At 40.0% G+C, this 18,137-nt stretch overlaps 1 protein-coding gene across 8 annotated transcripts in view; it reads left to right on the forward strand.

The window, feature by feature from the left end:
• USP15 (ubiquitin specific peptidase 15) overlaps positions 1 to 18,137 on the forward strand; it is a 154,476-nt gene that overhangs the window by 110,791 nt on the left and 25,548 nt on the right. For 5 of the 8 annotated variants that reach the window (XM_045032858.1, XM_045032836.1, XM_045032842.1 and 2 more), the window contains 2 exons: positions 13,704 to 13,877; positions 17,402 to 17,560. In XM_045032858.1, coding sequence (XP_044888793.1) covers positions 13,704 to 13,877; positions 17,402 to 17,560 — 333 coding nt within the window. Of the gene's footprint in view, positions 1 to 304; positions 1,342 to 13,703; positions 13,878 to 17,401; positions 17,561 to 18,137 lie in introns of all 8 variants that reach the window. The other 3 variants (XM_045032879.1, XM_045032888.1, XM_045032864.1) reach the window with 1 other exon arrangement.

An 18,137-nucleotide genomic window follows, 5' to 3' on the forward strand; every position in this document is an offset into this window, starting at 1 on the left:
GGGTGATATTATTACCAGGGATCCTAGAAATCCTTTTGCCACACAAAAACACAGAATTTGCATTTTTACAGAGAATCTTTAGATTTAACAATTTATGAAAAAATAAAAACCTATATTAACTAAATTTTACTGAAAGTACCAGTGTCACTTATTCAATTTGCACAGCCTCCCCCTCTTGTGGTTGATTTTTGATTATGTTAAATTTACATAGCTAAACATACACCAATAAACTGCTTTGGCGAATAGAGGTTACTCAACGGCGTTTAGGGGTTTGTGTTTTAATGCATCTCAAATTTCACTTCAGCCTCCAGACGTGAATAATTAAAGTTCTGAAAAGATGCTGACAACTTTAAAAATCACCCCTAAAGACCATGTCACTGAGTTTGGCAAGGACAGATTTCACGTTTATAGCAATGTGCTGTTCTGTACTGGATGCAACAAGGCTGTAGATCGTTTGAATGCAGACAATTTTAGAACACATGGAAAGCACTAAACATAAGCTAAATGAAAATAAACTAAAGCAAGAGGCTGAAACAGCAGGGCCATCGATGACCGTAAAGAAACTTCACTGTGACTGGATCATTCTAGCATTTTACAACTGTCAGAGAACAGCATGAAACTGTCACTTTCAGATTTTGTTCAAATGTGTGTAAAAGGCGTTCCTCTGCATAAAATTGATTTACCTGTTGTCCAAGATTTTTTGAGCAAGCATGTTGAGAGGTAATGCCATTCCCAAATCAGATCAATTGTATTCCCGTTATTTACCAACTCTCTTTGAAGAGGACATACAGCACCTTCTCAATGACCTGAAAGGAAACTCGATTGCTGTGATCGAAAAAATAACCGACTTAATTTCATGGCTGGAGCATCTTACATCATCAACTGATAATGTGAATGGATCTGCAGCTGCTCAAAGCGCTGCTGATAAACTGAGACAGTACAACCTAAAAAATAAACAACCAGCAATTGACTTTCTCCATGCTGTTCATGAATTGGCTCCTAAACAAATAGTTGCTGCTTCTACAGATTATGAAACTGAAACCACAATTAAAGCTGTCTGAAGAATGCAACGTGGAATGGCTAGTGTATTTAGGGATTGCCAAAGACGTGTTTGGAAACATTGACGATCTCATTTTCTGATGTGTGGCTGTTGAAGATCGCGTTCCCAACCTGGCAAAACATGCAGAGGTTCTCCTCCAACTTGACTGTATATTCAGCTGACATGGAACGAAGTTTCAGCCAACTTGGGGTTCTTTTCTGTGCTCAGCACCAATGTCTGAAAGACGAAAATGTGGCTGGAATGCTGCAACTCTATTTTAACAACCAGGACTAATTCATAAAGTGAGTAATGTTAATATAAAAGCAGTTTTCACTTTATTTTTGTGCATTAAAAAAATCTGAAAATACAGAATACATACAGAAGTATTTGGTATATGTAAGAAATATACATTGCAATTATATTTTATTTCATTATAATGATTGGCACTGTTAGGTTTCGAAGTTACTTTCTTAAAGATTTTAAATATAGCAATAAAACTTGTGTTCAACTGATACCTATATATATTGTGGCTAGGGAAAGTAAAGTTCAGTGTTTTGTTTTAATTGTGGAAAAATGCGGATTTCTGGGGGGCGGTTATTGGAGAATTTGGGGGTTTTTAATGACTGAAAACTAGGATCCCTGATAATTATTCTGTACATCAGAGACGTAAACACCAGGGATCGGGAAAAGCTATTTAAGCTAAATGTTGGCACAAGAACAAATGGTTATGAACTGCCCATGAGTAAATTTAGGCTGGAAATAAGGTTTCTAACCATCAGAGGAGTGAGGTTCTAGAAAAGCCTCCAAAAAACGAGTAGTTGGGGGCAAACAACCAAAGTAGTTTTAAGATGGAACTGGATACATTTATGAATGGGATTATATGACAAGGTTGCCTGCAGCAGGGTACTGGACTAGATGATCCAGGAGATCCCTTCTAGTCCTGTGCACATCAAGTTAAAGATATAGGTTAATAGGCAATGTGTGTAAATATGTTTACTAATTCTTCAGCTATACCAGAACTAAGAACATAAGAGGGGCTGTACTGGATCAGATCAATGATCTATCTAGCCCAGCATCTTGTCTTCTGACAGTGGCCCATGCCAAATTCCTCAAAGGGAATTAACAGAACAGGGCAATTATTGAGTGACTTGTCCCCTGTCATACAGTCCCAGCATCCGGCAGTCAAAGGTTTAGGAACACCCAGAGCAGGGGTTGCGTCCTTGACCATCCTGGCTAATTGCCATTGATGGACCCATCCTCCATGAACTTATCTAATTCTTTTTTTAACCCAGTTATACTTTTGGGCTTCACAACATCCCATGGCAATGAGTTCCACAGGTTGACTGTTTTGTGTGAAGAAGTATTTCCTTATGTTTTTTTGTTTTAAACCTGCTGGCTGTTAATTTCATTGAGTGACAACTGTTTCCTGTGTTGTGTGAAGGGGTAAATAACACTTCCTTATTCGCTACCATCTACAAACTCTTAAGTTGGATCCTGCAAGAATTTGTTTGTCAATTATTGGCTCTGAAATACTAAAACAAAACTGATTAACAAAAAAAATCCTGAGAAATCCCAGGTCTGTCTTGTCATCTTCTACTTACTTGAATTGATTGTGGAGAGATACCTCATTCTTTCTTTCAATTTGAATTCAGTGTAGGCCCACCCCATCAAACCAACAAAAAAATAAGGCACAAAAAATGGTTTGTCAAAAAAGAGTAGGCATAATTTAAAAAGTAAAACCTCCAGCAGACACAAGCTTCCAAGATTTCTCAGTGAAAAGGGAATTGTGAAAATGCTAATAGCATTCTACAATTAAAACAAATTCATTTCAATCAGTAAATATTTTTTGTTTCAGCAAATTCAGGAAAGCTGAGTGACTTGCATCTGCAGCATTCCCAAACAAAATTTTATATTAAGTGATAAAATCACTTAGTAATAACAAACATGGGCACAAGTCCAAATAATATAAAGATTGAAACTTAATTTGTTATCCTTTTGGTTTTGTTGACCACACTCCATGTTCAGCTCTGTCTGCACAATCAAACCCTTTGACATTCCAAATTTACTATCCTGTCTTTAGCTAGATGAAAGACAAGTGGTGTCAGAGTCCAAAATACCTGCTCATTCCAGTATCTCTGGTTGCATCATCAGGTGTGGTTGTCTACCATAGACTTCAGAAACGTGCTCTGTATTTCCCAGTAATGCACCTTTAGCACCATATTCTGTCATGAAAAACACATTCAAGTGTCCAAACTCTAAAAATTGTGTTAGTTGCTCTTTTAGATCCTTGCATCCAGGACAAATCTCTCCTAGCTGAAGCTGCAGAAACAGATGAGGACTCTTGCATTTTATTTAACCTACTTCCTAAAAATGCTGGTGTCATGTCCAAAGCCAGCAAGTGATAGTAATGTTGATAACCTTCCACTATAACGTTTCAGTCAACCAGATGGAATTCTACCTACGACTAGATGCATTATTGATCACAATGCAGAGGATCAAGAGATGACTGTAATGTACATGTTTATTTGGTTTCCCCAAACCTAGAACGCCTGTCTTTGCCACCAAAGCATTCTTATGTTGAAAAAGCACCAAGGAAAATTATCTCTCATTCACGCTGAGGAAGAATGTCATGTCTCAACTAGACACATTTCTTGATTTCTTAATGCAAAATAATAAGTGAGCATTGGGTTCTGCCTTTAGAATCTTAATCACGCAAAATGTTCAGATAAACTTCTGAACTGAATTTTTAAAATTGTTGAGGTTTACATGATGTCAGAAATATTTCTCATCTGTAAATTCATTTTTGTGAAGATCCATGACTGTACCTGTTACTGTACAAAAGATGAGACATCCAGAAAGTTTGCATCTTTACCTTTATTTTCTGGAAATGCTTTGACTAGGACACATGAAGAAAAGCTGAACAAGCACAAGTAACAATCTTTGACTGCTTTGTCCACCTGACTTCACAAGAGAAAAGGCAAGAAAGATTGGTGAATCTGAATTGCAAAAATTGCATTTTATAGATTTCATAGGAAGTTGTTTTCCTCTGGTCTTGTGCAACCTTTGGGTGCAGAACTGGAATAAAAAACACTATACTTGAATATGGCTTAACTGCTAGATTGCTTCTTATGCTAGTTGTGACAAAGTTCCTCCTCTACCTTGGTGGGTCCTGCACTTATTGGCAGATTTGCTCACCTCAGTGATCTTTCCCACATTCTGAATCAACTCCTCCTGTGTCTGATCAGGAGTTGGGAGGTTTGGGGGGAACCCGGGCCTGCCCTCTACTCCGGGTTCCAGCCCAGGGCCCTGTGGATTGCAGCTGTCTGTAGTGCCTCCTGTAACAGCTGCATGACAGCTACAACTCCCTGGGCTACTTCCTCATGGCCTCCTCCAAACACCTTCTTTATCCTCACCACAGGACCTTCCTCCTGGTGTCTGATAACGCTTGTACTCCTCAGTCCTCCAGCAGCACACCCTCTCACTCTCAGCTCCTTGTGCCTCTTGCTCCCAGCTCCTCACATGCACTTTCTCTCCTCTGGCTCCTCCTCGCCTGACTGGAGTGAGCTCCTTTTTAAACCCAGGTGCCCTGATTAGCCTGCCTTGATTGGCTGCAGGTGATCTAGACAGCCTGTCTGTCTTAATTGGTTCTAGCAGGTTCCTGATTACTCTAGGGTAGCCCCTGCTCTCTGGTCACTCAGGGAACAGAAAACTACTCATCCAGTGACCAGTATATCTGCCCTCTACCAGACTCCTGTACCCCACTGGTCTGGGTCTGTCACATAGTGTATAAAAGATGGATGGTTGCTCATGGCTAGTAAGCAAACTGGACTTTACCTTAAAAAAACAGTTTCGTACTTCAATTGTGAGCGCTGAGAGAAATGCTTTTTTGCTCGTAGCTAGACAGCTTCATCACAAAATTGCACTGTTTCATTGGAATAGACTGATGGAAACAGGATGATTTTTTGTTAGTTTGTGTTAATCCTCTTCAGCTAATGTATCTGATCTGGACTTGCCTAAATTTAAAACTAATCAATTAGAGATCATGATTAACAACGGGGATTGAGGTATTTTTTGATTGAGGTTTTAGAAAACTATACATTTTGTTTGTATTAGCAAAGATATTAAACTATTCACACCAAGTAATTAAAAAATTAAGCTTGTTTTCTTTCCTATTCTTGTTACTTATTTACAAAAATATTGAGCATATTTGGTCACTTGAGCATTGTAGAGCAACTGCACTAAACGGAAGTGATTCAAATTCCACATTACAAAAAACAACTTTGTTTTTGAAGGGGATTGCTTCAGCTATTTTCCAGGTACTGGGGGAAATTCCAGTTTAATTGTATGAATTGATAGGGTGACTGCCCATAGACAGAAGGATTAAAGGCAATTGGTGATATGGCACTGAATATTCACAAGTTGATTTGTATAATAAGATTATACTGGCTGACAAATTGAGGGTTCCATTACATGAGTTACTCGTGTTCCCAGATAACTTTGCCAAGATTTTTTTTTTAAAAGTACTAGTAAATGCTGCATGTATTTGATAGTGCACCTTATAAAGAAATATATATGGCATTGCCACACAGTTGCAATAGAAACTTGCTTTGAAAGTTGATGTAGAGAGCTACTTTTTTACCTTAGGTGAAGTATGTGACACTTGGGCAACAACCCAAGGCATATGCCCCAATTACATAATAAATTTGTTTTAGTAGCCACCAATATATTGCATTTCTAGTATGACAACAGAATAGTGGTAGTACACATCTATTGCGTAAAGTTGAGGTTTGTTGATGGAAAAATCCTATGGGGTAATCTAAAATAGACTAAATCACAGATGCTTTAAGGATGTCACACTGCAGTGGAAGCAGCAAAGAATCCTGCAGTGGAATCTATGCGCTCTGATCAATTCATTGAAAAAGAAGAGAAAATTACTTTTGAGGTTTTGAAACTGAGATGGAAATTTGAAACTGAGATGTTTCCTTATCAAACTTTTCTGAGATCAGTGGTGCTCATACAATAGTTGCCTGGTTACTTTTTAGGAGGAAAAAAGCATTAGTAAATTTTTTGGAAAGTTTCCTATCTTTTCTTTCCCTTCTTTGGGCATTGACTTATAAACAGATACCAAAAGGTTGCATTTTAAACCTGCAAACCTTGACAGTGTTTAAGTTGTATTAGTGTGTACCAATATATATACCAATTTAATCTCCTAGTCAAGTGGTGTAAGCATAGACAGCTGGTGAAAATATTTCAGGAGACTGAGTAAAACTGTCAGATCCTGCTCTCTGGGGTGGAGAGGTTTTGCAGTTTCTGTCCCAGCCTGGAGGGAAGAGCCCATGGTGGAAGGAAAATGAGCCAACCGTGCACTCATCCAGCAGCAGTAGCTCCTGTTGGACCCGGTTCCACACTCTGGTTCATTGGCTCTTGCTGCTTGCAGACTTGCTGTGGCAGGCTCCAAGTGATGGGGGACTAGCCATCTGACCTCCCCAACAAGATAAGGGGAAGGGGGGAGGTCACCAGCCCCTCATAACACTCCAAAGTGAAGAAAATATGCTAATATCAGGGGTCAAGGGATTGGGGGAGGAGGGATTTATAAATGAGCCATAGGGAACTAGAGCAGTTGAAGGGAGAGGGGTGGGTGCAGCCAGGACTTGGAGGTATTTGGGGTGATTTATAAGGTATATGGATTTCGGTGTTGGGAGGGCAGCAGCAGGGCACTGCGGGAGTAAGTATGGATGGGCAGCAGGGGAGGAGGAGGAGATTGGGACAGGGAAGTGGTTTGAGGGATGGGGAGACTATAGAGGAGGTTTTAAGAGGTGGGTTTGTTGGGGAATGGGGCTTGGGATGGTGAGCGGTGGCTTGGGGGGTGGCAGGGTGATGTTTTATGGGTGCATTGGGGAGTTGTGCAATGGGGTAGGTTTATTTGGGGAGGCCTGTGGCAGGAGGCGGTTCTGTGGGGTTTGGGTTTATATAAGGGGTGGGGACTGTGGGTTTATTTGGAGGGTGCAAAGAGGTTGGGTGTGTTTGGAGATGAGATATCAGGAGGATTGATGGTGGATTTAAGCAGGGGCTGGGGAGATGGGTTATTTGGGGGTTGGGTAGGAGTCTGTGGGAGAGAGAGTTATTTGGGGTTCTGTGGTAAGGGGATTGTGGAGGTCCATGGGGCGGGGGAGTGCCAGTGGCCACAGCTGGCTATGTCTGGCTCCATCTTCCACAGTCCCCTTCCACTTCCGTCTCACTTTCTCCCTCGCTGGCACTAGCCCCAGCTCCACTCACAGATTCACCTCGTCCTGCTGCAGTGCTCTGGGGACTCTCCTGGTTTGTCCTGCTGCTGGGCAGTCAGGCAGCTCAGTGCCAAGATGGCTCTGGCACTACAGAAGGCAGAGCTATGCCTGCTGATCTGGGCTGTGCAGGTGGGCAGCAGGGCTCATGTTTGGAAGGGCTGAGCCTCTTCTACCATTAGCTATCTGCTGCCACTGACTGTAAGAAATGTCTTCAATATTTAATTGAGCTTATGCTCAAATAAATTTGGTAGTCTCCGGTTCTTTTTTCAATATTTGTGGCTCCAATGTCCAGGTAGTCTACCAGTTCTGTCATTCAGGAGCAAAAAGATGCATTATCCATAGTCATGTATTAACTGTTTCTTGGCTTTGAGCAATTAATGACTGAAGAATCTGTGGTTCTTCTAGCTGTAAAAAAATTGTGTAACTCTCCACATAAGTTTTTTTTCCCCCATCTGGAGATGTGGAGATATCAACATGGGATAATCTTTGATTCTTCTATGAAACTTGGTATTTTGGGAGTATCAGTGGTGGCAGATTACTTGTATCCTTGGGACTGAGTCCTCTAAAGAAACACAGGATCGGTAAATACAATTCTGTGTGATTATTTATTTGCCGTGTAGACAGGTAAACCTTGCTTCAGAAAGATTTTGCTTTTGGGTTTTTGGTTTTTTTTCTCCTGTGATGCTGCAATAAGCTTTGGGCCTGTTGACATTAAGAGCTACAGAATTTTAGTGAGCATCACGTTATTTGCACTATCATGACCTGTTTTTCCTTTCAAGAACAGCAATATGTATTCAGCAGTATTGTTAGCTTAAAACACTTAGTTTTGGACTAACTCATATTAAACCTTGGAGTCTGACCTGTATGCCAGAATCAGATGTCCAAATGCAAACAGCATGTAGTGAGGTGGAACAAGACCTACTTGAAAATACTCCTGAATATAGTATTTTTTCCTTAAAAACCTAACTGAACTCTTGCCAGTTACTGATTAGAAATCTAGAATAAATTCTAGATAATACTTCAGCATTTTGGACAAATGCATGTTGCCTCACCTTCTCTAAAACTATTGTGGGTCAGGTTCCTTTACCATCAACTGAAGCAAGTAGGGAGGACATTTGTTCCAATCAGTGTCTGCTTTTTATTCCTCCAGACAGTAACTAAGATCCTTATGAAGGAATCAGTCTATTCCTTTCAGGCACCTTGTAGTCTTTACTCCCTCTTCTAAAGCTCAAGTTTGTAACATTTCCACTTACTTCCCATGACATCAAATCCTGAAAATGTAATCTATGAGAAAGCAAGATACTTGCTTTTGGAGCGCTACATATTGTATGTCTTATAATCTAAACTAACTACTTCTGTACACATCTCATCTCTGTAATATTTTAGTGCCTCACAGAGTTCCTAACCAAAAAAAGCTCAGTGTTCTAATTTTCGTTACTATTTCCTTAATCAGTGCTTTTTTTTTTAGTGATTCTTTTGCTGTAACTGACTTTGCTGATGACTTTAAAGATATTAAGAGGTCTCAGGTTGAGAGTCTTGAATTGGCCTTTTGTTAACAGAAGCCACTACTCTGCTGGGTGGTGTCTGAAGGAAGGGCTCCTCTGTCACACCAACCAGCATCCCACCTGAAAACCAGTACTGAGCCTGGTACTGATACTCAAGACCTGGAACTGCAGGATCTGGTCAGTGCAGAAGAGGAGGAGGAGGGCCCCCTGGCAGTGCAGACCACCTCCTCCTCCTGAGAGAAGGCAGTGTCAGGGATGGGTGGCTCGACATCTCAGGATGACTTCAAAGCTGACCAGGATCTATTGAAGAGTGTGGCCTCAAACCTAGGGCTGGAAGTGGAGATACTGAAAGACACTTCCCACAGCCTGGTCAACATCTTGGCTGGAGTGGCCCCATCGAGGGTGTCCCTACCCCTCAACGAGGCCAGTATCGGTTCAATCAAAACCTTATAGCAGATGCCATCCTCTCTGCCCCCTACTTCAGAGGGCAGAGAAGTACTTGTTCCCACCATGGGGTATGAGTACTTATATTCCCATCCCCCTCCTGGGTCTCTTTGTGGTCTCTGCGGCCAAGAAGAAAGACAGGCATGGGCTGCAAGGTGCGACCCCCAAGGTGAAGGACTCAAAGAAATTAGATCTATTTGGTAGAAAGGTTTATTCTACTTGCGATTTACCTCTCTGCATCTCCAACCAGCAGGCGTTGCTAGGGAGGTATGACTTTAACGTCTGGGATCCATTTCAAAATTTAAGGACTCGCTGCCCCAGGAGTCCAAACAGGAATTCTCCGCTCTGGTGGAGGAAGGGAAGGCTAAAGCTAGGGCTTCCCTGCAAGCTGCCCTTGACACTGTGGATGCAGCTGCCAGAACTATTTCATCAGCAGTAGTCATGCAAAGGTGCTCTTGGTGCCAGTCCTCCGGCCTATGACTGGAGGTTCAACAGTCCCTTCTGGACCTTCGGTTTGAGGGAGTTTCCCTTTTCTCAGAGCAGATGGATGGGCCTCTATGCCCCAGCCACCTTCAAGGAATCATTTCAGACCTCAACAACCGGTCCGGGTCTTGGCTATGCCAGGACCTGTTTATGAAGAGAAGCAGGGGCGATAAGCACAGACAACCACCCCCATCTGCTTCAACCTCGCTACCGGGCCCTCACAGATATGTTCCCCAGTGCATAATCTTCTCATCTGGTCAAATGGGACAAGTGGATGGTAGGCTTCCTCCTAATTATCTGCAGTACACATCTGAATTTGATGTCTGAAGTCCTGCTGATTTAACTCCTTTCTATAATCTCTTCAAGAGAGAAACATTTTCATAAAAATATTTAGTCTCTCTCAAAGTGTAGACAAAGTGAAATAGTTTCTCCCAGCTTTCATAGCTGTCTTCTAAGTGGTGACACCTGAGATTATAGAAGAGGTGACAGCTCTGTATTTCAGAAGTACTTATTTTGGGTATGTCTACACTGGAATTAGACACCCGCAGCTGGCGTGTGCCAGCTGATTCAGTCTAAGGGGCTGTTTAACTACGGTGTAGATGCTCAGGCTGCAGCCTGAATTCTGGGACCCTCCCACCTACCAGGGCGCCAGCCAAAGCCCAGTCATCTATATCACAGTTAAACAGCTCTTTAGCCCAACCCCCACAAATCTGAGTCTGCTGGCACAGGTCAGCTGCTGGTTTTTAATTGCAGTATAGATGTATGTTTTATCAGATAAATACCCAGGTGTTCCAGTCCCACAGTTTGTGTCTTGTTATATTGGAGCATTGAAGTGGTTGTAAAGAAAAGAGAAAAATAATCTGCAGCAAATCTATGGCTCTGCTCAGACCAGTCTGAATAAGTATTCTGAGAGAGAGAAAACCCATGTGTAATTATATAGCTTTGCGGTTTTACAGTAACCAAGGATATATGTGTTTTGGTTTTCATTTGCAGTGAAACATAGAGATTGATCTTGATATATTGGGAGCTACAGTGGATCAGAGTAAGGTCACATGATCAGATTAAAATTTTTAAAAAATAAGGCCATCACATTTTTTTTTCTTATCACCTACTCATATTACTAAAAGTTACATTACATTTGAATACTTTTTGGTCATCTTAATTATAATTATTACTTACAGATCAAATTCAATTTAAAGCAACAGTTAACTAGTATATTTGTATGAATCTTTTAAAAATCAATTCTAATGGAAACTCTATTTTTGCCTATTGAGAATATTTCTCTGCAGTACTTACAGCCCATGCAAAAAAAAAAATTTGAGGGAGGGGGACGAATGTGACATGCACATGTGAATATGAGATCACATGCATGAGGTTTTTTTCTCTAGGGTTGTGCTCTTGTCTACTCATCGTAGACAAGAATAATGAGCCTAAAAAGGGGAGAGAAGATTGATGGTTATTAAAAATATATATATTCTTTCTCTCCCCTTCTGAGTGGTGAAACTGATGCTGTGCTCTCCCCTTTCAATCCTCCCCATCATCTTCAGTTAGCTTCTGAAGGAGGTTGTAAACAAGTAAGAGGAAGAGGACCCAGCTGGACTCAGTCACTCCCTTTATCCTTACTAGGAGGAGGATGGGAAGGAAAAAAAGCTGCCTATTCCTAGAACCCCCTTCTGCTTGGAGAAGGAGAATGCAGAAGACCCTTTTACTATGTAGTGGAGGAACTCGATCCAGTCCTTGTGTTTGTGTGGCATAGAAATCGGAGCATGTGATATGGGGGACATCTTTGAGGGAACAGAGAAGGCAAACTGATATTTTTTGTTTTAAGTAAAGTTGCATAAGCAAATGGTGTAAAAACTGGATGATGACAAAGTCTGGATTGAAGGGAAAAGGCATGCTGAATTTTCCAAGGTGTTATATATGGTTTTTCAGTAGTTCTCAGGAAAGGATTCCCTTTAAATGCTGACCCAATAATGCAGACTTGTTCAGCGAACAAATAAAAGGTTTCATCAGACAAGCTAAGGCCTTTGGAGAACTGTTATAGGTGTGTGTATAATAAACAGGTTCAGAAGGCATTATTATGGATGGCTTTCTGTATTATCTCTATTCAGTAGTCTGTAAGGTTTCCAGGATTGCATTAAGACCTGATACAAATCCCACTGAAGCAGAATAGGTTTTGTAAATCAGACCAGAGATGTGTCTGCTTAGTGGCCAGTGTCGTTGGTGGGCAACATGTAACCATTAAAGGAAGAACACAACCCGAACAGGTTATAAATACAATGCTAGCATTTTAAAGTTAAACCATTTAAGGAAGCTGATCTAACCACCCACTGAGAATTACTGGGAAAGGTCACTTCACTTTCACTGAATGTTGTTAGATGAGAAATTGTCTTTAGGTTTGAATTTGATTGGCTCTGTCAGGAAAAGATAGAATATCAGTCCATTGCTATTATTAGTATTTGATATTTTGATGTGTCCATCCACGTAAATAACCATATTTTCTTATCACTCCTGTAACCTTGATGCTTCGTCCAGGAGAAGACAGTTTATTAGTCTTATTAAACAAGCTGTAGTAAATACTTGTAAACAGTATCTTTTCCCACGGTTGGTGGAAGTTAGACTCTCAACTTTGAAACGCAATATTTAATCTCTATTATGGCTTGTTCTTGGGGCATTTGAAGTGTATACTGTATTCTGTCGGTGAAACTTTTCAAAAGCCATCTCTCATGGTAGTGCCAATAATGACAACTGCCACTGTAGCAACTAGGCTTGGTATAAAACCATCACATTTGTTGGGTAGAAATTTTAGATATTTTACTTCTAAGTAGTAGTATTACTGTCAATTTTGGAGTAACTGCACCTCTGACGTCCTCCGTGGTCTGGGAATGCCAGTTGGGGTTTCAGGCCTTTAGCCTTCATCTCCCTGGACAGGAATCTCTGTGCTTTCTCTCTCCAGACAAGGATTTTAGGCCATAGTCCCCTGCAGTTCACTTTGATATCCCCAGCAAGCCAGTTTGACTACAGACAGCACCTAAACTCTGCTCTCTCTCCAAGGGCTGTGAACAGTGTATGCCAACAGTTACAAGTTCCCACACAGCTCTTTCTCAGCAGAGTACATCTAGTCAGGCCATAAAGTATATAGAAAATAAATAAAATAAAAGGACTTACCCTCACACTAAACATACCAGAAATTGCCCAAGGCCTTGGCAAGTTAAAAAGCTTCCAACCCTTCAGCAAGGGCTTGGCTTGGCTCCCCCCTTGGGCAAAAATTCATGTCAGTTGGAAAGAATGCCCTGAATCTCTTTAAACTCAACTCAAAGACTAACAGATTGATTTGGGCATAAGCTTTCATGGGTAAAAAACTTATGAAAGCTTATGCCCAAATAAATCTTAGGCTTTAAGGTGCCACCAAACTCCCTGTTGTTTTTGTGGATACACACTAACACGGCTACCCCCTGATACTTTAAACTCAACTGTTATATGCCAAGTTCTTCCTTTTTACCTTTGCCTTTCTTCTGGGACTGCTCTAATCCTAATATAGGCAAACCACTCTAGAGGGAAGTACTTCTCTGGAGCTGCTTACAATTTCAGGGACTTGAGTAATCTCTCTCCACTGTTGTTACTTCCTAGGAGAGCTGTGCTACCCCTCCCACCTTGGATTTGCGTACAATCCCTGACCCACAATGATACATGAAATATTCATAAATGTAATACAACGTGATCCCTAAATACACTGCATATGGCTGCAATACCTGTTGTAATTACTGCTTCTACAGAATGTTGTAATTTCTTTCTTGCAGGTATTATAGTTCATTTATTAACAGGCAAATATTTATTATATTTGACTTACAGAAAAATGGCTACTTTAACAAAGATTGAGCATTTTTTGCAGAGCTAAATAAAATCACCTTTTTTTTAATTTTAAGTAATTAATATTTCCATTCACAGTGTCTGAGCAACACCCCTCCACTAACAGAATACTTCCTAAATGACAAATATCAGGACGAGCTAAATTTTGACAATCCTTTAGGAATGCGAGGTGAAATAGCAAAAGCTTATGCAGAGCTCATCAAGCAAATGTGGTCAGGAAAATACAGCTATGTCACACCAAGAGCATTTAAGGTTGGTATTACTTAAATTATAATTTGAGTTTGAATGTATACAGTGAATTTGTTTTCACAGCTGAAATATATGAAATTTATAATACATATAACAAATAATTAGGGCTGTTAATTAATCGCAGTTAACTCACATGGTTAACTCAAAAAAATTAATCGCGATTAAAAATATTAATTGTGATTAATCACAGTTTTAATCACACTGTTAAACAATAGAATACCAGTTGAAATTTATTAAATATTTTGGATGTTTTTCTACATTTTCATATATATTGTATTCTGTGTTGTAATTGAAATCAAAGTGTACATTATTTTTTATTACAAATATTTGCACTGTAAAAATGATAAACAAAAGAAATAGTATTTTTCAATTCACCTCATACAAGTATTGTAGTGCAGTCGTTTTGTCGTGAAAGTGCAGCTTATAAATGTAGATTTTTATTACATAACTGCACTCAAAAACAAAACAATGTAGAACTTCTGAGCCCACAAGTCCACTCAGTCCTCCTAATTGTTCAGCCAATTGCTAAGACAGACAAGTTTGTTTACATTTACAGGAGATAATACTGCACTCTTCTTATTTACAATGACACCAGAAAGTGAGAACAGGCATTTGCATGGCACTTTTGTAGATGGCATTGCAAAGTATTTACGTGCCAGATAAGCTAAACATTCATATGGCCCTTCATGCTTCGGCCACCGTTCCAGAGGACAGGTTTCCATGCTGATGGTGCTCATTTAAAAAAATGTGTTAAATAAATTTGTGACTGAACTCCTTGCGGGATAATTGTATGTCCCCTGCTCTGTTTTATCTGCATTTTTGCCATATATTTCATGTTATAGCAGTCTCAGATCATGACCTAGCACTTGTTCATTTTAAGAACACTCTCATTGCAAATTTGACAATATGCAAAGAAGATACCAATGTGAGATTTCTAAAGATAGCTACAGCACTCGACCCAAGGTTTAAGTGCCTTCCAAAATCTGAGAGGGATGAGGTGTGGAGCATGCTTTCAGAAGTCTTAAAAGAGCAGTACTCTGATGCAGAAATTGCAGAACCCAAACCACCAAAAAAGAAAATCAACCTTCTGTTGGTGGCATCTGACTCAGATAATGAAAATGAACCTGTGTTGATCCGCACTGCTTTGGATAGTTATCGAGCAGAATCCGTCATCAGCATAGACACGTGCTCTGGAACGGTGGTTGAAGCATGAAGGGACATATGAATCTTTAGTGCATTTGGCACATAAATCTCTTTTGACGCTGGCTACAACAGTGCCATGCAAACACCAGCCCCGTGGTGCCAGCCGCTTCCAGGAGCAGCACGAGGCCAGGGCATGCAGGGACACTGTCTTAGCCCTGTGGCACCATAGCAATGGCAATCCCGCAGGCTGGATCCAAAGCCCTGATGGGCCCAATCCAGCCGGGGGCCATAGTTTACCCACCCCCTGTATTAGGTGAATTGAAAAATACTGTTTCTTTTGTTTTTTTACAGTGCAAACATCTGTAATCAAAAATAAATATAAAGTGAGCACTGTACACTTTGTGTTCTGTGTTGTAATTGAAATCAGTATATTTAAAATGTAGAAAACATCCAGAAATATTTAAATAAATGGTATTCTATTATTATTTAATAATGTGATTAATAGAGATAAAATTTTTAATTGCTTGACAGTCCTACAAATAATTTAAAAAATTGAGTTTTGAAACAGTGAGCTAACAGTCCATTCAGTTGACTGCCTCTTAACAATTTAGAGCAGCAGGGTGGGTGAGAGAATATCTTTTATTGGACCAAATTCTGTTGGTGAGAGAGAAGCTCTTGAAAACTCTCCCTCTCACCAACATAAGTTGGTCCAATATTATCTGACCCACCTTGTCTCTCTAATATCCTGGGACCAACACAGCTACAACAACTCTGTATACATCATAACAATTTTTCAGTCAACTACTTAATTTCTTAAGCAAAAAACCAAAAAAAACCCCCTAGTTATTCTTTTTGCTGTGCTTTGAATTCATGATATATTGTAATTCAAAATATGTTAGTTCTAGCGTCATTTCTGTAGTGCTACATCTTTCCCTTGATTAATTTTGGGGCTGTTTGATCTTGACTTTAACATGCTCTCAAGACGTTTTTTCTATAATTTAGTCAGAATTTTATGTAATTTTCCTGGGCTCTTTTACAGTAATAAGACTTTTTCTCTATGCTATTTGAATAATTTAGAAACTTAAGAACATGTATGATATATTTCCTGTATTATGCTTCTCTTTAAAAAGTAATGTGGACTATACATAGTATTTTAAATAGGACACCACTGATTCATGTTACAATGCTATAATTTCCTCTTTCTTTAATTTGATATTGTATTTTTATATCCCAGATCTTTGTTAGCTTTTGGTTATTGTTAATAAGCATGCTAATGTTTTTAGTTATCAGTCCTCATTGTCTTCTGGTCAGTTACTTTTCTTCCATATATTTTTCTGCTTCCATGTTTTTTTTCCTTTCATTAATATTTTTACCTTAATTCTCTTCTAACAGTGTTTTGTCTCTTGCTTATGTCTGTCAATTATAGTCTTTTTTTTTCTATTCTATCATTTACATTTGTGGGGGATTGGGAGAGGGTTTTTTTTCCTTTCACTTTTACTGCACTAGATTAACCCTCCCACTGATGATAGCTGTCCTCAGCAGTAGTAGGACATTGCACCGTGGGGCCATTTCACCACCCAGAAAGCAAATAATGTTTACCCAGGGAGGGTAGCATTAAACTGTGGCCAGAGCTCCATTAGCGCCTTGCCTGTAGAGGCTGAGGGGAGGAGGAGCTGAATCATTGCATCATCTCTACTTCCTCTTTCCATCATGGATATGCCCCTTTGCTGGCCATACCACCACTTTCCTACTTTTGGGGTGTCACTGTGGCTCTAGGCTCCCTCATTAGCAGTGATTGATCTGCCTTTGTTTGCCAGCCCCAAATCATTTCTGAAAAAAATATCCTAATTGACTCTTCTTCCTCATTCAACTGGTTTGACGAGCTTTAGGCTGCTTCTCTTGTACCAACATAGCAGCTTGTACTCCTATTTTTTTCATTTTAGTGTTTACTACTATGAGACTTTCCATATGGTATCTGAATGTCTTACAAACGTTTAAGAATTTATCCTTACAATGCACCCCTTTACAAATGGGAACACTGAGTCACAGAGAGGTGTTAAGTGACTAGTCCAAGGAGTAATCTGTAGTATAGTTGGGAATAGAACCCAGACCTCCTGAGTACCAGTCCAGTGTTTTTAACCACAAAAACATCCTTCCTCTCCAAGAGCTCCTCCCATAGCTCCTGTGCAAACATGTTCAGCCATGTAATAATCCTTGCTATGGCGCCTGAGTGGCAGCCATTCCTGAAAACACAAGGTACCAGATGCAATCATTGATTTCTAAGTATTGTGACTTGCTGGTAGCTAGCTCCTTGCTGTTTATTAGTTTACACAAAATCAAACATTACATATCCCAAACTGAAAATTCTCATATGTGCTCTCTAGACACAAGTGGGACGATTTGCACCTCAGTTTTCTGGATATCAGCAACAAGACTGTCAAGAACTTCTAGCTTTTCTCTTAGATGGTTTACATGAGGATTTGAATCGGATTAGGAAAAAGCCTTATATTCAATTAAAGGATGCAGATGGAAGGCCGGACAAGGTAATGTTCTTAGTATTGGTTTTCTTTGTGTTTTAATTCATTACTTAATGCTACAGTATGTTGTAAGATATTGTTGCCCCTTTGTCAAGCATTAACATCTTTGTGTGCTGCTTAGTGGGTCATCTTTTCAGTGGAAGAGAATTTAGTGACACAGACTCAAGATATTTTCTAGTCTCATTTATTTACATGTACACAATTCCTGTTTACTTTGAAAAGGGATAGCAAAAACTGCATCAAGGCTATACACAAATAATTCCACTTGCAGAGACTCCATCCGACACACCAAGAAAAACAATTGCGTTTTGGACCCCTGGTCTTGCAATCTCCTACTTTCAGCATACTTGTTAGGTCCTGTGTCCTGCCTCTCTCATCTATACTCCTAATTGGGGAAACTCCACAGCTCTAAGTTGCTTGTCTGTAGAGCATTATTATACACACTAACCCTGGGCTACTTCACATGGGGATTTCTGTCTTAAACTTCCTTTTGTCCAGTTACTTAGCCAAATAGATCAAACATCCATTGGAGCTGATTTCTTAGTCTCTATCCTAACAAGTGTTTAACTCACACAGTCCCCTT

Source organism: Mauremys mutica, chromosome 1, assembly GCF_020497125.1.
Source record: "Mauremys mutica isolate MM-2020 ecotype Southern chromosome 1, ASM2049712v1, whole genome shotgun sequence".
Taxonomy (NCBI): Eukaryota; Metazoa; Chordata; order Testudines; family Geoemydidae; genus Mauremys; species Mauremys mutica.